At 40.9% G+C, this 20,937-nt stretch overlaps 1 protein-coding gene across 7 annotated transcripts in view; it reads right to left on the reverse strand.

Moving 5' to 3' along the window:
- The window catches only part of MSRB3 (methionine sulfoxide reductase B3), an 86,217-nt gene that overhangs the window by 26,402 nt on the left and 38,878 nt on the right, over positions 1-20,937 (reverse strand). For all 7 annotated transcript variants that reach the window (XM_052774379.1, XM_052774376.1, XM_052774381.1 and 4 more), the window contains one exon: positions 12,922-12,950. In XM_052774379.1, the coding sequence (XP_052630339.1) occupies positions 12,922-12,950 (29 nt within the window). The remainder of the gene's footprint in view (positions 1-12,921; positions 12,951-20,937) is intronic.

Consider the following 20,937-nt stretch of genomic DNA (forward strand, 5'->3'; position numbering starts at 1 on the left):
ATCCCTTAAATAATAGAGTGTGTGGCAGGCAAAAAAAGATCACTGACTCAAGGGGAGATAGTAGTATGGAAGTGAGTATATGAGCACTTTCAAAAACCATAAATCTTATGGGTAAACACTTTTAAAATGAGAATATAAACAGGAGAATTCTGTTTTCATGACCACCTCCTTGAAAAGTAAGAGGCAGAAACAGAACGCTTCTGTTTCTAAATTTTAATGTTTTAAAAATACACCTTTCAGTTTCCACATCTGCATTTATTGTGTCAGGTATCCTTAACTTGGTTAGAATGGTTAACACGGACTAAAAGACTTTGACTTTCTCAAAGCTCAAGAATAGCGACATAAAACCAGCAAAATCTCCGCCTGCTAAGCTTTTGGAGAAATTCACATGCTTTCTGAAACACGCTAAAGACCAGCTTAATATTTGGGCCCTGACTGAAGCTAAATTTAGTATGTTTACAACATTTTTGGTTCACTCTCATTACTCTTAGGCCATCTCTCTCTCAATTACATATTTCTCTTCTTGCCCATGAATGGATGAACAGTGGTGAATGATCTCTTTACAAAACACATTTTGTCAGCTTTTTCACATCTGACAATTCTTACTCATAATTCAAGAGACAGAGAAGAAAATAGCTCCAATTCTCTGGGGTAACGGTAACTGGAGACACATAAGCAGATTTGGTTTTTTTGAAGAAAGGTAGGAAAAGAAAAAGGAAATGAAAATGCATACAAGGAGAAACAGAGCTAAAATAATCGCAGGTAAACTCATCCTTTCCATAAATACGCTGCACCCAAGCTCTGCATACAGGTGGTTTACTGACACCCAGCAGAAGAACTTGAGAGTAACTGTGTAGCTCTCTTCTTAACTTTATGGACAGTGACTTGGGAATCACACCCACTCATCCCCTGCTCTCTGCACATCCATTCCAGATGGAGATATTTTCTCCTAATTTCAACCATCAAAGTTACATGCCTAACTCTAACGATGGGCACTCAAAAGGGTGATTCAGTGCATCCCCAGACAGACTTCTCCAGCAGAAGAGATGAACCCCTCTGAGGATGTTTATCTCTTCCAGCTGACTCTGGGTGAAGCTCAGAGGGCTATGTTAAGGTAGGTAGTTACAGTTAGCCAAGATGATCCTACTCCCCCCAATATGGTAATAGCTTGTATAAAATATCCCTCCAAATGAAATGCTACCGTTTCTCCACAGACACACAGGGATTGTGTGAAAGCTAGACAGAGAGATAACCTGAAAAGGATATTACACAAATAATCAAAGCACCTCCGTTGCCACAGCTAGTAAGGAAGAGCAAAGACTAGTGCTAAATTAGATGCTCCAGTGTTTATTCAGAACAACCAAACACTGAGAATATGGATTTTGTGATCTTGGTAGGCATGGTGTTTGGAGAAGGGCATACAGATCTAAGATTGTTCAGATACCTGGACCATGGCTGATGAAAAGGCTGGGACCACTTACTCCGTAAAGAACAACAGGCGGGCATGACAATGGTATACCAAACAACAGAGAACGGTAATTCAGCCCCCAATGGAGAGCAAGGTTGCTAAGACTCCTGATCAGATCGCATAGGGATGCAATTCTTTCCTTGCAGAAACACTTTCAGCCCTTGTAACTTAATTCACTGTCGCCTGGTTTAAGACCTGATCGTGCTGTCCTTACCTGCATAAAACTCAGTGCAAATTGTGTCTGACAAACTGGCAGCATTACACCTCACTGGTGTTTTGATTTAGGACTTAATCCTAAGCAGATGGGTGTTCACACGTACAGTGGCAGTTGCAGTGGTATGACACAAACTTGTCTAGCGTTACATCTTAAAGGCTGTGGTTGCCACTAAATTAAGTCAACAAAAGATAAAAGCATCTTGCATTTTTCCTTTTACTTTTAGTACTACGAAACCTGAAATCAGCTTTGATAAGAGACTAAAATGTGAAATAGTAAAAGCTGACAGATCCTTCATATGGTTTCTTACTGGCCATAAATTTACAGCGCTACATCAATGAAAGAAAAACATGAAATATTTTAATCTTTATTGAATCTTCTATTATTAATAATTATCACTTGGCTAGTTTGTACAGTCTAATGACATGAAACAGATAATTTTTTTCAAATAACAGATTTCCTCCAGTTTCAACTAATACTGTATGACATCGTTCTCATCATCTTGTACAGAAAAGATGTTAAGGGGCTTTTTCTCTTTGACAGATTCAGAGGGAAGAAACAAAACCAGCTTGCATCTCTTTCTTATTCGAATTCATAACCCCATAAACCATGCTAATCAAAACAGAAGATGTGCGATTTTGGACAACACGCACTTAGCCTAATGAGACACTGCCTAAAACCAAAACAGGAAAATGCACTTTATGGTAGTGAGAAAATAATGAGAAGAAGAGTGGACGTGTTGACCATAACCATCCTGTCCTGTTAAATCTATCAAGGCATACAGGCAAAAACCACCTCAGCAGTCCTCTTTGCCTGGTGTTTGGCTGCGGACTCTCCCACAGATAAGCTACTGAAGTCAAAGGAGCCATCTGACACATCATGTATGGGGACTGAGGCAGGGCACCCACTGAATGCCATGGTCTTGCCCTCTCCTCTGTCCCAGAGGCTGATGAGGCTGGCAGTGGGGTGCTTGTCCCAATGGTTTTACACAGCTCTAGATTTCCTCTGGGCTCAATTCAGGTCACAGCAGTGCCAAGCACCTCCAGATTGTCACAACTGAAATGATGCTATTGCTGTCTTAAGTTGTTGCAGGCCTTACTGAAGCTGTGGACTCCTCCCAGAGTGGGAAGGGAGAGCCAGGGTGGCTGAAGGAAAGCATCCTAAGCTATTCTCCCTCAGCCAAAAATAGGGAGTTGGTTAGGTTAGGTTTGGTTTGATTTGGTTTTACTGTGAAACTGGGAAGCCAACATGAAGCCGCTGCTAGACTCTGTGGATGAAAAAGTGGCGATACTCCTCAGCTGAGGAGCCACGTTTTTCATCATCTTCCTCTGATTCAGTAGGGCATCACATGAACAGAAGAACTTCCCTCCTCCACAAGAAGCCAAGTAGGAACTGGATTTTAGTATCTCACAGGAGCCACTAATCTGCCCGCCTTGCACTCTGCTCTCTCCTCCTTTGACCTTATCTGTTTTCAAAGAGGCAGAATAACAAGCGCTATGAGGAACAAGGGATGCCTTTTCGTAGGATGATTGATGCAGTGGTCCACCCAAAGAAGGGTCTAGAACTACTGAGTCAGCATTTGATTTCCCAGTACAGCCTTAGTCACTGCCTAAATCAAGAAAGGGCCCCAACCCAACCTCCTCAGCTGCTTGGCGTCCAGCCAAATAAAAGATGAAAATTTTTGTTAGTCACCAGAAAAGAGAGCAAGAGGAATTTTCAGGTGAGTGGGAATGAACGCAAAGGGAATGGAAGTACTTAAGATCTTTTTGTGAGCTTTCCTGAAGGGTGGCGTGGAGACAGACTCAACATGGACTTCTAGAATAAGCAAGGAATTTACTGATTCAGAGTAAATTCAGGCATACTGGGAGGGACATACAGCGTAAAAAGAGACTACTTTTTAAGGAGGGAAAAACAATTTGTTTTGGGAATGCATCAGATTGTACCAAATACAGTATATATTAACGAACATTATTAGGATCTCTTCAGCATTCTCAGGGCACTGTCTTTCCGATTTCACCTCCTTTTCCCTTCAAAATCGGTATTATTTCTACCATAATGGAAAACACCATAGAACTAATCCACAACAAGTGTGGAGCATCTTCAACTCTCATGGCCTGCAGAAGAGATCAGACTGCTCAGAATCTTGCAAGATTCAAACCAATTTCATGAACTGGCACTGACCAGAACATATAACATCCTCCTATGTTAAGCATCATTCACATTTGCAAATGCAAGTGGGGTTTTTTTCAGAAATTAATGCATGGGTGAATGTTCCTATGATAAACAGGTGAACACCTGCTTTCTTAGACCCATATCACTGATAGGAATATAAGTCTTCAAAAGCTTTTGGAAGTTTTATATTCTGTAAGTATTTTCTGTCCTATATGCCTAAGCCCTCAGATCATATTTACATGTCATTTAAACTTCACTATTATTACATATTGGACTTTAACGAACAAATTCAGGCCTTTATCTATAGCCACAGTCATGCATTCTGCTGCAGAAACCATGCATTCAATTAGGTGAGAGATTCTGGACCTGGAAAGACCATTTGCATGAATTGTTTTTCTTCTGCACAGAACTGAGATCCCCCTGACACAAATTTTGTGGTACGGGTGACTGTGTAGGCAGAGTGAAAAACTCTAATTCGGTTGAATACATTTACCATGCTGCCTTTTATATTGCTTTCCAGAGACTCATTCTAACAGAACTTCATTTGCTCAGTCTAAAAGGAGACATTTTGTAAAGGCCACCCATGATTTGATTTATGGTGGACCTAAGAGGTGATCTCAACTGAGAAAGTGTTTCCACTGCACTAGGTCTTGGACATGCTCAATAGCAAGAGCCAGCTCTTTCCCTGAAAAGCCTTGCAATGTAAACAAACTAGACAGACAATGGGCAGGAGGAAAAAGGCACAGGGAAAAAGCACTTTGCCCAAGGTCACAGAGCTGTCAGACATGCTGGAACAGGGTACAGAATCAGCAGATGCCCATATAACATTAAAAATATGAAGCATCCATCCAAATTATGTCCAAGCCTGCACATCCCAGCTACCTATATACACCCAGATGGATGACGATAGCTTCTGCACCAGAAGATAGTAGAGACGTGAAGTATTCTTGTATCCTACAGAATTCTTGTTTCCCGGCACCACACAGTGAGCTAAACAGTATCCCTCCCGTGTTGCCATTCTTCAAAACCTCTGCAGAAGTATGTACATGATGCACAATGCCATAACACTCCACTTACAAATGAATTATAGTTCAGCTTTCAAATTACAAAGCAGACAGGCAATTTTTTTCTCCCCATTTCATGGTTTAAATGAATAGAGTACTAATAAAGCAATGAAACTATACAACTGACTTGAGCTGTACATGGTGTGGGTAAGCTGCATTTGAGCTACATAACCATCTCAATGAGCCACAGCTGTGACCAGAAACCTCCCTGCTTGTCCATTCTTGTGGCTTCTCTTGCACATACTCCATTTTTGGCTAATTATATGGGACTATGGCAAAGTTAATTATCACAGTTAGTCTGTAATAGGGTTAATTTGATTGAATGAATTTTCATTTAAAAGGAACAGAAGAACTGTTTAAGAAGTTTGTAAGTGTAGGATAATTCAAGAGTATCACCAAAAATCTTCTACTTTGTCCACTGAACAAGACTGCAATGCAAGTAGCTCTTGAAAAGTTAATTAGGTTGCCTTGCTCAGTGAAAAACTGCACAATGATGAGCAGGTCTAAGCAAGAATCACAACATTTTTGTAGTTAAGTAATCCAGCCCTCCAGAACAGTAAAGATGTTGTGCTGCTGAATGTTGCTAACTTGATAACAATAGACTAACTCCCCAATAGACCAAATCTATCTGAAGCAGCTATACTTATGATGAATAAAAAATCCTCAGCCAATCTACTTTATAGTTTATAATTTAACTGAGTACCAGTTTCCAATTCCATGTAATAAAACCATGATTTATGTATTATTCATGTCTTCTCAGACTACTTTTGCCAAATTGTTTCTTAAAGACAGCCTTTTTTAGCGATTTAGAATGAAATAAAAAATAGAAAAGATTGTCTTTAGTACTCAGAGAGAAGGGTAAAAAATTTCTCCTAAATAAATCTGATGAATTTGCTTATATTAATGACAATAAAACGGAAAACCTAAATCTAAATATTTTCATTACAGGACCAATTTAAACACATTGCAAAATCCTTCTCAGCAAGATCCTCAGAGCAAGGCAAGAAAGAAGCAGCAATGATTATTAAAGTATATGTAAGACAAAAATAGAAAATTGTATTTGTCTTTGTTGATATTATACTCCTGGCTCCATGAGCAAGGCCCTTTAACACACAGTTCTTACCACATGCCGACAGGCAGTGCTTTGTGCAGCAGTGGCGCAGTGACTGTTTGTGCTAGCTCACAAGGGCAGAGCATCTTTAAGTAGCTGCCCTATTAATGAGAACACAAACAAGATTTTTTTGGAGGGAGGAATATGTTATCCAAAGAAACCCCCACAAAATAGAAATTACACAAATTATTCACACAGAAAGATTTAAGGCTGTTGTGAGTCCAATCAAGGCTGCTGGCCTCCATTGGTACATTCACGGATGTAGCTTATGGAAGCAAACAGGCTTCGTATTAAAATACTTTGACAACTGACAAGAATCATGCCAATGAAAGCAAGGAATAGCCCAGCTCAGATACAAATAAGATGAACAAAGAAACTGGGAGGAAAAGACATCTGCAACTGCAAAGCCAGTATCAGAATTTGGAAAGTTATACTTTTGGAGTCCTCTGGCAGCTGACTGCCTCCTTTAAAAATCCTAGGTGAGCAAGCTTGCCTGCATGCTTACAACATTTTTAATCAGCCCTCCACAAATTAAAACATCATTCTGTATGTCAAAATAATTTGACCAACTTTTGCCATCCTTTACAAGAGAGAGAAGAGCAGGGCGATGATCAGTTACTGCCGATCAGTGCTGTTACAAGCACGTAGTTCACTGGGATGTATCAGCGAGATGTCCCAGCCATCTATACTCCAAGTCACATTGCAGTGTGGCCCTGAAAACATTCAACAGATGGTTCAGCTTCCATCTGAATCTAAATGCTCATCTTGCTGCTGAACAAATATAACAGACCATGCTCCCTAGTCATTGCATCCCTAACAATCTGCTTGTAGAGTTGTTAATGCCAAGAACAAAATAGCACTGACAAGTAACGACAAGTAAGATAATCTGAGCTGCTGTTCTGTTTAGGTAGTTGCTGTCTCCCACTGTCTCTCTGGGCCAGCTCATGCACCCTTTCAAGAATCCATGCGCTGGTGGTGCCCAGAGAGAAGGAAATAATTCCTCATAGTTGAAAGAGACTCTGGAGAGGTCATTTGCCTCATCCAAAAAACTCTGGAGCATCCCTGTTCTTCAGTATCTCAGTTAATTTTGCCACTTGTGCCTATTACAGACTCTGTAAGTAGTCTTTTTATGTTTTTTTGTCAAATACTCTGGTTGTAGGGTGACTGACGAACTTGTCAATATGATTTTGTTACAAACACCAAACGTCTCTTCTCCCTGTTCCTGAAACTACTCAACCTTGCTAAGAAGAAATTAAGAACCGCTCTGTCACAACCTGGGTGAAGAAGCTGACATCAGTAAAATTTAGGAACTGATTTGTTAATCTGTATTTAGATCTATGATCCAATTGATCGATGGACGGTATTACTGAGTACCCTGCTGCTTCAGGGACCTACGGTTTCAGGCAAGTTAAGTTTCTTTTGGGTTTCCCTAGCAGCAAGGGTCAGAAAGAGATGCTCGCTTTCAAGATGCCTTTTGGTTTTCATTTCTCTCTTACTCAGGCGAAGAGTTCCTTATGCTCTTAATAGTTGTACTGATGACTTTCATACAATGGGACTGATGACAGGCTAGGGGAAATCAGGGCTGATAGCAAGAGTTTGGAAAGTCTATTGCTGAACATCTGGAAGTGTAGCCAAGAGGAATTTATGAGAGGAAAACATCTCACCACCCCCAACCTCATAATTTTCTTTGACTGTTCTCTAGCACCTGTGCTGAATCATGTAGCGTAGCAAGTTAGTACATCATAGGGGCCACATTAAGGGAACCAGTAAATACAAGAGGTGACAAAGGAAAGGATGGGAACTTCGATGGGGATAGAGGTGTGGCAGCATCGTGCGGTGCTGAAGACATGGGGATACACTCATTCTGGTGGAAAAAGCAATGTGCAGAGAGGAGAAATGACCTGTGGAGTCACTGGCTGACACTGTGAGTCCAGACAAGGCAGGCGAAGGAAATTCCAGGAACTGTCGGGGGCTCCTTGACTTGCTTTGTATTTGACTGCTGGGGCAGCAGGGATCCAACAAAAGCTCGTGTGTAGCTGTCCCGCAGGACAGCTTCTAGCTACCTGGTGAGCTATTATAGCTTAATTCCTGATACTAATTGGAATGTTTCCAAAGTATTGACACAAGCATGATATAAAACCACATAGGTAATCTCTACCTTTCATTTGATCTGTATAGAAGCAGGGAGACAGAACGGGTTTTGGAGATGCATCTCTCTTTGAGAGAAGCAGTGGCTGGCCCAGCGAATGCTGAAGAACACAGCTGAGGGCACTTGGGCACTCCTCTCTCTTCTGCCAGTGCACAGATGCGTTTCTACAGCACGGTGCTTCCCTGACTATCACTTTATTGCACCCTGCGCTCTCTGACTTCCTCCATTCCACCGTCTGAGTGACACATATATAAAAGAGACTCCACTGGAGGCCACATGTATTGTCCGGGGATTTGTCCTTTCTTTTTAACACAGAACAAAACTCAAATTTCTTCCCCTTCACGATTTCACTGCCAACACTATCACTTGAATATCACATGGCTCACCTCCACAGTGACATGCAGGATACACTAAATATTACAGGAGATGCCACAAGAAAACTCCAGCCCTCCCAGCAGACAGTAGGAAATTCACCATTACCATTCCCTGGTGACTAGTGGGCATGCTGAGACAGTCATTTGCATTTTCTATGCTTATTTTTCTATTACTAAAGTGGGATTAAGAGTGTTCAGCAACAGCTTTTGAGACCTACAAATTCTTCCTGTTATGGAACAGCATCCCAAAGACCTATTTTTCTCTAAATTAAAAAAAAATCTTTCATAATCTTTCATTATTCCAATATAATTCTTACATTCTTAAATTCTAAAATTTGCTAACCAAGCACATAGCACAATAAGGATTTTAGACACTACCAAAATACTAATAATTGGAACAAAATTGTTTCAGCTGTGGTTTTTGTGGTTTACTTTGTTCTCTAACAAATTTTGAGAAAAAAAAATATCTTTCCTACAACCTTTTTTGCTTTCAAGTACTTTTTAAGAAAAAAATCTATTTTCAGTACCAGCGAAATTCATCATATTATGACAGGAAAGCAAAATTGTTTCATTTCATAAGATCTTCTAACAGCATGAAGCTAACCCCATGGTCTCTGAGACAGAAATTCTGCCAACTATAGACTTAGAAAGAATCAGCAGAGAAAAAGAAGTTTCTCAGATGGAACTGTTAGTCATGATATGAAGAATGTGTGTCCCCTACAGATGTTATAGCTATTTATATGATAAATCCTGATCATCACTATAGGAATTTTACAGCCTTCTTTTAAGTTAATGCTCAAGTTCAAATTAATCTTCTTTTGACAATGTTTGCCTAATATTTCAGTGTTGAACAACATTTCCAGGGTTACATTTAGAGTGAGTCTACTTTTAAAGCTGTGTTACAGACTTTGTACTTGCTTCAGGAAGACTTCTTTTAATTCTTCAATACTTCACAAATATTTCTAGGAAAAACAAGTACAAGAAGCATTGATAAATGCTTAACAAGGGGACATCTAGACTTGCAAGTTAACTGGAATTAACATTAGGGTTAATTTAGAGCACACGACAGGTTGTAGAACAGCTCCCTGGAAGAAAATATTCGCTTTAGAATAAAATTACCTCATTCTCACGTTCAACACTTGAACTGTTTTGAGTAACATGAGATAAACGGGAACAAAGCATGTTTGTTCCAGTTTGTGGGATCATTGGTTTACTCAGGAATCACAGTCTGGGGAATTCAAAACGAAATGAGGGATATGAAAATACCTTAAGGTGTCTCCAAGGAACTCAAGGTTGCATAAATATAGAGTCATTGGTGTCAAATGGCAGCAGCCCTTTTAAAACCAACACTACATTTACACGCTTCAAAGGCCCACGTTATGCAGAACATGGTGCTACACAGGGCACTGCACCCCCCCCATACCAGAAAAAGATTTTTTTACGAGGATGCCTCTCTGCCATCACCAACGCATCCTTCCACACCCTGCCTACACCCTTGGTTCACTGAGGCAGCAGGAGGTCTGGTTCTGGAAAGGGATGGCAAACTCTTTGGTGCGGAAACAAAAACAGGGATGTTTTATCTGGGTGATACATGTTGACTTGATCTCAGTATCTCCACTTCTCCTCTGCTCTCACATACTGGGATCAAAAGATCAACTCTAAGTGCATGCACTGTCTTGACTATCAAGAAGAGCTTCTTGGTGGAAGAGCTGAATACTGTCCCTACAGAGGGAAGGCTGCTGTACTTTTCACAAAAGTAAGGGGTTTTTTCAGCCTTGGTGTTGCAGGCCATGAAATGCACTTTGAGGCTACGGAGTTTCTGTGATTTCTTTTTTCTTAAAATGCCATTTTAACTGTGTGCTTAATCTGTTTTTTCCACTGTCTTTTAACATCTACCCTTGGTTGTTACCTGAAACCTGTGCTGAAAGAGGCAGCACTGGTAAGACTGAGGCGTTAAACCTCCATAATTCTCAGTTCCAAGTACAGCAGTTGGGGCAAAGAATAAAATGAGACCAGGAGACCAGGCTGGCCTGGCCAGCTGCACGCATTGGCAATCCACAGTGGATCACCAGGTCAGGAGCCTTAAACACCTTGGGGGTGGCCAGGGTCCCATGACAGGAAAGCCTGAAACTATTCCAACCAAAGACTTCCCCAGGGATTTCGGGGAAAGGGATCACAAGCAGATGATGAAAGTGAGGCTCTGCAGAAAAAGAAGGAATAAATCTAAGAAATTCCTCAGCCCCAGACCTTCCCATACTGTATCTCCGGTGGTATACAAAGTACTTTGACGTCCACGGTACCTGCTGATGTTACACCCAGCAAAATAATGTTAATCACCTGCTGCAGAGAATTCTGGTATGCATCCAGAGAATACTTAGGTACAGCAAAAAAAGTGGAGACAGAGAAGATCCTGGGTCTTTTACTGCTCGTTTATATTTATGTATTTTTGTGTGGTCTCCCGTAAATGGTCATTACTTCCAAATCCTTCTGCAACCTCTCTGTGCTCTCGGGGAGATAAAACTGCATCAGGCGCTCACAGGGCCAGAGCTCTGGCCTTATAAGAACGGTGCCTACGAGTGCCTTCAGCAGAGCAGGGCAGGGAGAGCAACTCGAGTCCTCTGGTCTTGGGGCAGCCAGGCTTTCCAACACCTCCACATGAGAAATAAGAGACAAACTGTGCCCAGAACACGGACCCAAGCTCAAGGAAAGCAAGCCTGTGGAGCCCGCACAGACAAAGAGGAGACGTTAAAAAGCTGACGCTCACCCTGCAGAGTCCAAGCACAGAGGCCTGGTGACACCTACTGAGGCGGCATTCGCCACGGCTGCCGTATCTTGTATCGCTGCTCTCTGCTCCCTGGGAAATCCCACACCCCTGCCTTCGCTGCCAAGGGGAGCGGCACGCAGCATTGGGTACCTAACAGGAGAGCTGCTTCAAAAGGGAAAGTCAATAACTGTTTGTAGTTTAATCCACCAAGCAAATCAAAGTTCTGCAGAGAGCACTTTCCCCTCAACAGAAAAGTGAGACATTTGACATTCTGCTTCACACCCTAGTTTTGGTGACTTTACTAAAAGAAAGGGGGTAACGGCAGACAGTGCGTGAAGCTATCCCCCCACGTAAAACTGTTTGGTCGAGATCCAAGAAGCAACTTAGCACAGAGTTCATTCAAGCAATATTTAAAGCAAGTAACCTCAAACTCAGAGACTAAAATCATCATAGAAGCAAGATGACTCAAGTATACAAGACGTAGGAATTGGCTATATAAAGGCTTCCTGCTAGAGATTTCACTCCCATATAGTTCCAAAGATAAAATCTAATGTGGAAAGAAAAAGCAACGTAATACCTCACATTTCAAACCCAAATCATGTTGTAACTGGGATAAAAGGAAACATGCTATTTCATACGTACTCTGATTAATATATATTGTAAAATTTCTACCATTATAAGCAATTATAATCACTGCATTAAGCAAACCATATAGAAGATAACACTGGCCTAAATACAAAATTGCCATAATATCAGGTTTCCTGCTTAAAACAGTCTTTTTCATCTTAACGAAAAAATTTATTTTGAATGACCTTTTCAGGCAACGGACATTTCAGCTAGTTTCAGGACAACAGCCTAGTCTTAATTTACTATTGTTTAACTTTAAGGAACACCCATGAATAGTTAACTGAATAAAAAACAGTCTGGTATTAGGTTCTCTCTTTTTTCCCCAACTGTTCCCCTGTTTGCTGTCCTGTGTTTTTTGTCTTGTTAGATACACATTAACCTGTTAGACTGACCTTCACTTCCCTCCCAATCCCTACAACACATTAAAATTCTTTAAAAAGACAACTTGAGAGAGACTGCCTTTTGGTAAACCTCCTAAAGCGAGCTCTACAGACTGGTCTGGCATGCGTTGTGTACATGCATCTGTCACGAAAATTTGATGACAAATCATCCGTTTCCTGACAGATAGGCTGCACTGACTTCAAATTCCCATGAAATGTCTTTGTCCACCAGGAAGAAAAACATTCTCCTTTAAAGCAGTGATCATTCTCAAACTTCACTTCAATCCTCCATTTCCTTTAGTCTGTATTATCATTTATTTGTACTATAATTGTTCTGGATCAATTAAAGCCTGTCGCAAGAAAATCTTCCTGATCATCTTTTGGGAAAATGTAAAGAGACAGGAACTAATGAAAGGAATGAAAGCAAATGTTCCACAGTAATAATGCTGTTTTCAGAGGGTGAGAAATGAAGATCCTTTTTAAGACTGACCTACCCCAGTTTGTTTAAAACTAAACTGAACTTGGAACTGATAAACTACTCTTTTGAGATTAACCTGAATAGTGTACATTCAGCAAAACACTGTAAATCTAAACATACCTGAATTGGAGTCAAACTTTGTTTCTGACCTGCAAAAGAAAATAAAAAGATCGTAAGTTACAAGAACTGCTTTATGCCATCAAAGCCATTTGTCAGACTGATTCCCCCCCAGCAAATACCGTCTTTAACAACACTGTCTACCTCTGTATGTTAATATTTAACACGTTCAAACGCATTTGAACCCAAATAATAACTATTATCTTTAGTATTTTGGGGTTTTTTTACAATGTGGAGTTACAAAGAAGATATTTTAAAGGACAAATCACAAAATGAATGCAGAAAATAGAATATAAATTTAAAACAGGATTAAATTATATGCTGTGAATCATGGTACACAGTTGTTCCTATGAAAGAAATATTGTTTTCATTCATTTTCATTTTTGAAAAGTCATTAAGAGGATTTAATTTATTCATGAATGTTTCCAATCTATTTTTGAAGCAGATACCGTTTCATTAATGTCATATGTATTGTATCCAATGATCTGCACTTAATTGTACAACATCGTAGGAGGGTTTTGTTTGCGTGTGTCTTCAATTTACTCACTCTGCACATAGGAATAAGTGGTTTGATTTTCTTAAAAGTGGAAAGCGGGGGGTGGGAGAGAGGGATAGAGGAAGGGAGCCAGACCCAAATTTTAACTTGTTTTAAAGTCTTTGCAAAAAGACAATGATGTGTGCATTATGCACCATTAGCTTTGGTCGTGCACTGCAGATTTTTCTCTTTCTAACAAGTAGTGTTTTCTTCTAAGGGCTTAGCATTTAGCAAATGAACCCTATAACCTGTATATTTAATAAAAGGAAGAAAAAATTAGCCCTTGTGGGAACATCATGTTTCAGATATAGGTTAATAATGCTTGTAAATGTAGAAGCCTTTGAAGATCTCAATTCAACTGTGGGAAAACTTAAGTTGGGTAATTACTCTCAAGATGCTGCTGATGTGCTGTCAAGCAGAATTAACCCTATGACTAGGCCTATCTACACAATCTCCTGTAAGACAGCATTGTCTATATCGAGCTCTCAAACCAATTAACGGGCATGTTCCAATCAGATTTATATTGCCCACTAACAATCAGTTGTACACATGGTCATGGCTGTCACAGCAGGACACAAGGTCTGACCAGCAGGAGACCTGTTAAAGGATGTTACGTTGGCAGCAAAATGCATTTCCCCAGAAATTCTAAGGAGGAAGTACAATGTTGGATCCTTTTACATTGCATCAAGGAGGGGATGTATTTTGGGAAGTTACAGTCCTTCTTTTTTCAAAAATAAATGACCAAAGCTCAAGAACTAATTGCAGATTTATTTTCTTCTTTTATTTTATGAGCTTGTACATGCAGGTACGTGTAGATGTATTTCACACGTACTCTATATATTTTATATAATTGGCACTGTAATCCCATATCAAAGATCTATGCTACAGCAAACAAATATCAATCGCGATTTAATATATGAACAAGTTCACACTATTCATTACAGTTAAAGCCATCAGAAAGGAAACAAATCCCTTCACCCTTCCTGCTCATTCTCCACCTTCCCCCAGTGCTCACAATCTTTTATGTCTTAAATATAACCTTCAGGTGGAGAAAAGATGGAAAGGAAAAAACATAACTTGTCTTCATAATTGGTACTTATAAAGTACCACCAAAAGCACTGAACAAAGAAAGTATGTTGCTGATGTGCCTTCACGAATACCACCACCAATAACTGCCCAGTGCACCAGCCCATGCTCCTGTTCAGCAGTGTATTTCAGTTGGTATTTACACCCAGCAGGATAAAGTCCCCACCTTGCAAAAAGTGCCTGCTGGTAACTGGCAGGAATTCCACTGAGTTCCAGGTAAAGCCACTTAACTCAGTATTTTATTTACAATATTCTCCTCAAGCTGCAGTATATCCATCTAGACTGTTCTCTCTTGCTCTTCACTGTATCAGCAACACCTCACTACCTACATAATCGGAGACGACATATGAATCTTACCCTCAGCGTCTGTTTATCTGCACAATCAACTTCTCTCTGCCTAAATTCTAGACACTTGGTATTAGTTGGTCAAACAAAGACCCTGGTTCTCGGTGTGCATGCCTTGGCATGAACATATGCACTGCAACTTGCGGCATCAACAAACTGGTCCAGGGGCCAAGATGGCAGAGAGTACATGGGGAGGAGGGTCACAAGGGTCACTGGGCACTGTAATGAGTACCAAAGCTCCAAACAGTCATAAATTACTGGACAACAAATCCGAAAACTGATACGGGGTGATAAATGAATAGAACTTTGTCTGGCAACAGCGGAAGAGCTATGAAAGAAAACACGACATGGGAGGTAGCCCTAGGAGCCATCGAGAAGAGGAAGGTCACCTACGTCATGGCCACCATGTCACCTTGGGAAAACAATGCAAAATTTAGGACACAGTATTACAGAAATTGTTAGAGAAGGGCACAGAAAAAAGGGAGGAAAAAAATTAAGTGTCTTTGGCATTGCAAATGAGCATCAAGTAGCAGATGTGAGAGAAGCACTCTGCAAGAACACAAAGTCATCTTGACTACTTGAAGGAATGACAAAGTTTCCAGCAATTTCAATGGAACCAGCACTTTTCCCCCTAGATCTTCCAGTATTTACATCTTTTTCTTGACAGCACATTAGACAAAGGTATCAGAAACTAGTTACACACAGCTGTTAAAAATATACAACTAAGAAATGGCCAATAAATAGGATAAATTTAAATGCTGAAAGTACGTTCCAAAGGGATGTTCTGCTACATGCAAAAATATTCACTCTGACTCCTTTATACTTTTAAAACTACATTTACTAGAAGGAAAAACTTCTCTGTACACTCTTTGTTAACACTGTATATAGTCTGATATCCAACCTAAGCATCCTACCAACAAGATGCACCTTACAGAGCCAGGCACTGACTTTACAAACTATCTTTTATCATTTATCACACCAAGAGTGGAAAAAAACCCACAACAAACAGAGAGTAGCTTTGTGCATATTTTCTCTACTTTTGCCCCATAGGAGTACTCTGAAAGTCAGGGAATCATTCATAAATATCTTTGGGAAGGAGTTTATATGCATAAAGAGGGCAAGAGGGTATTTATAAAGTGCTTTCCAATTCCAGCTGTGATATGAGTCAAATACACACAACACATGGCAATACAAATGCTAAGTAGCTCAACTACCAACACATGATATGCAAGGAAATAGTGAGCTACTGGAAAGGTTTAGCTAAGGACAAGGTGCCGCAACACTTTTAAAGATCCCAGAAATAACTAAATCAAACACAAACAATAAAATATATGATGGTCACTTTATCTGTACTGCAAAGAGGGGCAGTTCGACCTGTTCCTTTTAAAAGGCACCATAAACCAGATGCTCAGACTGCCAGTTACTGAGAAAGAGAGAGAAACAGAGTAATGATATCACCATGTGTTCCTATAGTGTGAATTTTAAACTACTGCCTTCCAAAGTATGACTGAACTGCAGTTGTTCAGTGCCACATACTACAGCGTGACCAGACACACTACAGCTGAAGCTAACACAGATCTGCTATTTGACAGTGAAGCGGACTTTTGCCAAAGAGAGGGGAAAGAGGACTTACTGCAGAACCTCTACTGTTGCGTTACAATTGTCTTTTTCCTTCACCCTTCTTGATGGAGTCTCTAACAGGTTTATTGAGGTTTTGTTGAAGCCCAACATTGGGAACAGCCTTTGAAAATCCCACAGCTCTCTCAGAAAGCACCTGATGAAAGCTCTGCAGTTCTAATCCTTTCGTTGTAACATTGAAGGAGTCACTGACTCCTCTTGGCTTTCTTACACCTTTGCATTAGCAGTTTATACCAGGTTGTTCCTTTGCAATGTTTTGCTTCAAGGATGCTAAACAACACTGGCAGGGGCAGACATTCAAAATACTACTCCCCTCTGAAAAGGACTTTGATTGAATAAAGATCTGTTACAGTTGTAAAGATGATAGGTGCAGCTTCAGTACATCTTAATTTTCAAAAAACTTTATTCCATATTGGCATGGGCAGTTTGCTGGAGACACAACAATCTAACGAGTCTAACGATCAAAAATGAGTTTGCTCCTGATGCAATCCAAGCCAACCCATGTGCTGGCTCAGGTGACTGAGCAGAATAAAATCATTCCTCTCTCTTTCCCGTTTGCCCCCAGTAATACAGTAAATACCAAGTCAGAGTATCAGCGTTCTTGGCTACAGCATTGTTAGCAAGCTAATGAAGGCCAGGACAGAAATGCTCATTTGTGAACCTGTCCCTGAACACTGTGTTGGCCCGTATCATGCTCACGTGAACCTGCACTCTCCTAGACAGGACCTAGGCAAGCTGCAGGGGAGGCTCAGGCCAGGGACCATTCCCCACAAGCAGGATGAACCAGGCCACTCTGTTTCAGAGGAGAGGAATTCAGGCTAGAAAACACAAGCCATGTCTTGTCACTTGCCTTTAGGGCCAGAGAAGAGGCTTTTGTCCATTTTATTTACAAGTATGGATATAGCCCTTCTGAAAACGCAAACCACTACTTGGAAGCGGTCACTGATCTTACTCATGAGCCCAAGCTCCAAATAACAAGGCAAGCTTCCAGAAAGAAAAACGCAGCGGTATTCCAATGTAAAAATTAATACCTGATGTAACTATCTAGGAATTTGAGACTCGCAGCACGAGAGAATTTGGGAAGCCCCCAAGTGTTAAGAACCAAGTAGTTCCTCAGGCAGCAGAAGGAGCAAAGCTGGGCTTGCTGCTGCGTTGTGGCCAGGGGACAGATCCTGTGGTGTCTAAGGTGGCAAAACTACTTGCAGGTACTTCCCAGAGCTGGACGGTCATAATGCCTCTCTCTCTTCTACCCTCGTGTGGATTCTCTGTTATAATACAATAATATATATATTATTTACAATAATATTATCTGGTATAATCTAATAATATAGTTGAACTCTTTTTCAGGTCTCCCGTCAGAGAGGGCTTGAATGCGATCTCTCTCCCAACTGCATGAAAGTTTTAAGAACTTAGTATCTTTGAGGTTTAATAGCTATTCCCCTGCCAAATTTGGCTGAAATTGGCAAGTAGATTAAATGATACAGTTTTATTATTAGGAAAGGATTGACATAGACAGCACGATGCTGTAAGCCTTACTTCCTTAGGAAGCCTAGTTAAAGACATATTTCTAATCTCGCTTTCCCTGACTACAGAAAAAAGATTGATTCACTGTTGATGGATGCTGTGGCAATCTCTGTTCTGCATATTGATGAAAAACCAAATTCAAGAGCATTTTAACATCATGTTAGTCAGCGAGTATTCTCTGGGTGAGTTCTGTCCAGAGTTTATTTTAATGTGAGAGTTCTAAACAGATAAATATAGAAATCTACAGCTTCTGTAGTCACAATCCATAACAATCCACCCTCCCCGATTTTTATGTCAGGTATATACATACACATACTAAAGCATAAGGTAGGTTAAGACCAGGCGAAAATTAGTTCTTCCAAGCAGGGTGACTGATGAACAGTCAATACAAAGCAGGGTGAATTTCAAACAGGGGAAATTACATATCAGACTTAAAAGTTTACAGAGAATCCATTGAAATTTTACAGTGAAAATATCAATTAAATTCTTAGTAAAATCAGTGGAAGTTATCTATACATATCTCTAGGATTATGGAAATCTTTGAATTTATTTCCTCTTATTTCTAAGTACCTTCAACAAGGATTTGCAATTCAGCAGTGCTCAGCAATAAGTAAATCATAAAAGTTTCACAGGCTTGTCTCAATGAGACATTGAAATATTTGAAATGTTACATTTCAAGTTCCCTTTTCCTTGTTTTTTGAATCCTAACAAACACGTTTCTCCTAGGAAATCTACATCTGTATTTGCCTTTTGGAAAAGATGCTTGTTGAAATGTCCTCTGCCTAGCAAACTGCGAGATCCCACATATTCCTCTACTTGTTTTCACTGCTGGAGATGGTATTACCAGGAGAACACAAGCAAAAGGAAATCTCAGGTTTGCTGTTGTATTGGCTTGTAGCTGGCAGTCTCATTAGACTTGCTCCTTGCGCAGCCAGTGACCTTGGCCTGCAGTAATTCAGACAGTGCCTTACTACATTTGTGGGCAGCAACCAGCTCAATACAGCAGAGCTGATCTACTGAAAAAACAAGACCAGGTGGCTTGTGAATCAAGGAAAAAAACGAGATTAAGTGGTTTTTGTTTTCCAAACTTGTTCTTGCTCTCCTAATCCTTAACATAAAAAACTTTCCAGACTTCATTGCTTATATGAGGGTAGTGAAATGAACATTCAGCACCGGCCAAGAAGCTGCCATTTAGAGGATATTAAAAACTACCCATGAGTCGATTAGGAGTGCAGAATCATTTGCTTTAATGACTGCGGCTCCTCTACACCACACTTGCCAAGCATCCAGTGGAAGGAGCCTTTCCCCGAGAGCCGCCCAGCAGCTCCACCCAAGGGCAGAATCATACCATTTTTGGTCCAAGGGGCTCGAGGACCAGGAGGACAAAGTCCTGTTCCAAACCACCACAGAAATTAGTAATTGCCAGGTCAAGTTCCAGCGACGGCCCCATGCTACAGTTGTGATAAGCTATACACAGCTTAGCACATTTTCAGCATTCAGGTAAGATTAGATGTGGATTCGGCATTCAGGAACATTCAGATGTGAAGATGCCACGGGCTGTATTCACAAAGCAACTTTACTGCAGGCACTGCAGTATTCGTATCGATGGTCATCCTCAGAGGTGGGTTAAACCTCCAGATTCTAGATGGCTCCGAGGAAGATGAGCACTCTGCCATCTTGATTTTTGGTGAGATGATTAGGAGTGCATAACACTCTGTCATCCAGCAGTGACACGGCAGACTCAAAACGACAGCTGGTTTCAACCCAAAAATGATGAAGCAAGAAGAAACCAATGCTCAGTGATAACAACTTTACTCATTTTTAACTCCATCAGCCTTTTCCACGGGACAGTCACAAAAAACTGCAGAAACTCTTGCAAGTTTTAAGATCCTCAAGCTTCTTGGATCTACACAAGACCTAGTAAAAATGTGGGTTTGGATGAGAACTGTTTGGTAGTACTGCCTGTTGACTGACTGAGCCGGCCATGTGCCCAGGTGGCCAAGAAGGCCAACAGCATCCTGGCTTGTGTCAGAAATCGTGTGGCCAGCAAGACTAGGGCAGTGATCGTCCCCCTGTACTGGGAACTGGTGAGGCCGCACCTCAAATACTGTGTTCGGTTTTGGGCTCCTCACCACAAGACAGACATTGAGTTGCTGGAGCGTGTCCAGAGAAGGGCAACCGAGTTGGTGAAGGGCCTGGAGCACAAGTCTGATGAGGAGCGGCTGAGGGAGCTGGGGCTGTTCAGTCTGGAGAAGAGGAGGCTGAGGGGAGACCTTATCGCTCTCTACAACTACCTGAAAGGGGGTTGTAGCGAGGTGGGGGTCGGTCTCTTCTCCCAAGTAACTAGTGATAGGACAAGAGGAAATGGCCTCAAGTTGTGCCAGGGGAGGTTTAGATTGGATATTAGGAAAAATTTCTTCACCAAAAGGGTTGTCAGGCATTGGAACAGGCTGCCCAGGGAAGTGGTGGTGTCACCATCCCTGGAGGTATTAAAAAGACATGTAGATGTGGCACTTAGGGACATGGTTTAGTGGTGGACTTAGCAGTGCTAGGTTAACAGTTGGACTCAAGGAACTTAAAGGTCTTTTCCAACCTAAACAATAGTATGATTCTATGATTCCTACACTGTTGAGAGCCCACTTACTGCAAACAAATGTTATTAAACAGAAGCTGCTAGTTTTGACAAAGTTTTGTGAGGACACTAAGAGTCAGTCAGGGCTGATGAAGTTGCTCAAGTAGTTCTGTTAGGTGTTATTAGAGATGCTACAGCCGTTACTTCATATGGGCTCTCCTAGCCAGATAGCCAGTGCTGGTTTGTCATTTGGCCTGCTCAAAGGATATCAAGATTAAGAAAGCTTAAAGACCATTAATTAAGCACTCAGCACTGGGGC

The sequence above is a fragment of the Harpia harpyja genome, chromosome 23, assembly GCF_026419915.1.
Source record: "Harpia harpyja isolate bHarHar1 chromosome 23, bHarHar1 primary haplotype, whole genome shotgun sequence".
In the NCBI taxonomy this organism is placed as follows: domain Eukaryota; kingdom Metazoa; phylum Chordata; class Aves; order Accipitriformes; family Accipitridae; genus Harpia; species Harpia harpyja.